This window comes from Propithecus coquereli, unplaced genomic scaffold (assembly GCF_000956105.1).
Source record: "Propithecus coquereli isolate 6110/MARCELLA unplaced genomic scaffold, Pcoq_1.0 Scaffold516, whole genome shotgun sequence".
Taxonomy (NCBI): domain Eukaryota; kingdom Metazoa; phylum Chordata; class Mammalia; order Primates; family Indriidae; genus Propithecus; species Propithecus coquereli.
This window is the reverse complement of record NW_012151019.1, coordinates 500,250-502,098: the sequence shown is the minus strand read 5'-3', so window position 1 is coordinate 502,098 and position 1,849 is coordinate 500,250. Positions and strand designations below refer to the sequence as shown.

Below are 1,849 nucleotides of genomic sequence, written 5' to 3'. Positions count from 1 at the left end.
AAATTATAAAGAAAAGAAATTTATTTCTTACAGTTACGGAGGCTGAGGAGACCCAGATCAAGGGGCGGCATGTGGCGAGGGCCTTCTTGCTGGTGGGGCCTCTGCGGAGTCCCGAGGTGGCGCAGGGCAGCGCCTGGCAAGGGGGCCAAGCGTGCTAGCTCAGGTCTCTCTTCCTATTCTTACAAAGCCACCAGCTCCACTCCTGTGATAACCCATTAACCCATTAATCCATGAATGGATTAATCCATTAATGAGGCCAGAACCCTCATGACGTAATCACCTCTTAAAGGTTCTACCTCTCAATACGGCCACCTCGGGGATTCAGTTTCAATATGAGTTTTAGAGGGGACATTCAAACCACAGCAAGGTTTTTGTGGATATGGTCAAATTCGTGCTGGTGGTATTTGAAAGGCTGATGTTTGGGTGACGCTGGTCACCTTGATTCAGTTGGGCCAACATTGGGAGTACCTGCCTGCGATGAGCCGGGGACCGTCCAGGTGTTTGAGAGCAGATGCTGGTGAAGTGTGTTTGGGGGTCCTTCTTGCCACTCCTGGTGCAGAGCTCTGCTTAAATATGCACCGTGCACAAGGCGCGTGGGGGCCACTAACGCTCGTCCTTTCCTGGCCCTTGCAGATATCGATGAGTGCCGGACCATCCCCGAGGCCTGCCGAGGAGACATGATGTGTGTTAACCAGAATGGCGGGTATTTATGCATCCCCCGAACAAACCCAGTGTACCGAGGGCCCTACTCGAACCCTTATTCGAACGCCTACTCAGGGCCATACCCAGCGGCTGCTCCACCACTGTCAGCTCCAAACTACCCCACGATCTCGAGGCCTCTCATATGCCGCTTTGGATACCAGATGGATGAAAGCAACCAGTGTGTGGGTGAGTGGCCCAGCCTTTTCCTCCTCCCCTCATGCTTGGCGAAGGCCTCGTCTGAATCCAGCATGTCCACCCCAAATGGGTTGTTAGCTACCAGTCAATGCACCAGTGAAACAGTGACTCACTTTCTACATTCTCTCTCGCACTCTGTCTCTCTCTCACTCATCTATAGATATGAAAACAAGCTCATGCTTTCTCAACTAAATAACGAATGCATCTGGTCAGACTTAGTAAGTGAATCCCAGAGAGAGAATCTAGAAGGGGCCCAAGCTCTGTATTTAGCACCCCTCACCCTTGAAAGGAACGTGTGTTCCTGCAATAGATGAAGCCTTGGGGGCCAAGGCCCACTGTTCTGGAAAGAGAGTAGGTTACTTGGGTGAGAACTCATGTTCTTTTGGCCAAAAGGAGCCTGTCTGATGGGCACACACAGCAAGGGTAGAACTCTGGGAAGAAGCAGACGTGGGACATCATGAGCCACGAAGGGGCTGGCAAGGGGTATGACAGTGTCCTAGAGAGCTTTGGGTTCTGTCGGCCAGTGTGGCCTTGGAGGAGCATTACCTGGATCCTCCCGGGTCCCTTTGGCTGTGGTCACGCCAAAACCTTGTAAGTGTCTCCAGCTTTGGCAGATGGTCTAAAGGCTCCAAGCTTTTTTGATTGTGTACCCCATCTGCAAAACCTTTTGAGCCTGGACTTCCATTATATGGATATTTATAAATTACATACATACCTTGTCATACTAATGGTTTGAGGAGCATAGAGGTCATGTAAGAAATAGGAAATTTAAAAGGATGTGATCAAAATAAAAATGAATTGAAGTTCTAATATTTCCTTCCTATACCCCAAAGGTTTTGGAGACCATTAGTCTACATAGTGAGATTTTTGCTGGTTCCATTTCAGGGGTCTGGAGTGTTGAGCTGTAACCAACTCTAAAAGAGGCTGGGCTGGTTATATTACACTACTTTCT

The 1,849-nt window shown here is 49.4% G+C and overlaps 1 protein-coding gene across 1 annotated transcript in view; it reads left to right on the top strand.

Moving 5' to 3' along the window:
- FBLN5 (fibulin 5) overlaps positions 1-1,849 on the top strand; it is a 99,876-nt gene that overhangs the window by 33,136 nt on the left and 64,891 nt on the right. The window contains exon 4 of the mRNA XM_012656739.1: positions 634-888. Coding sequence (XP_012512193.1) covers positions 634-888 — 255 coding nt within the window. The remainder of the gene's footprint in view (positions 1-633; positions 889-1,849) is intronic.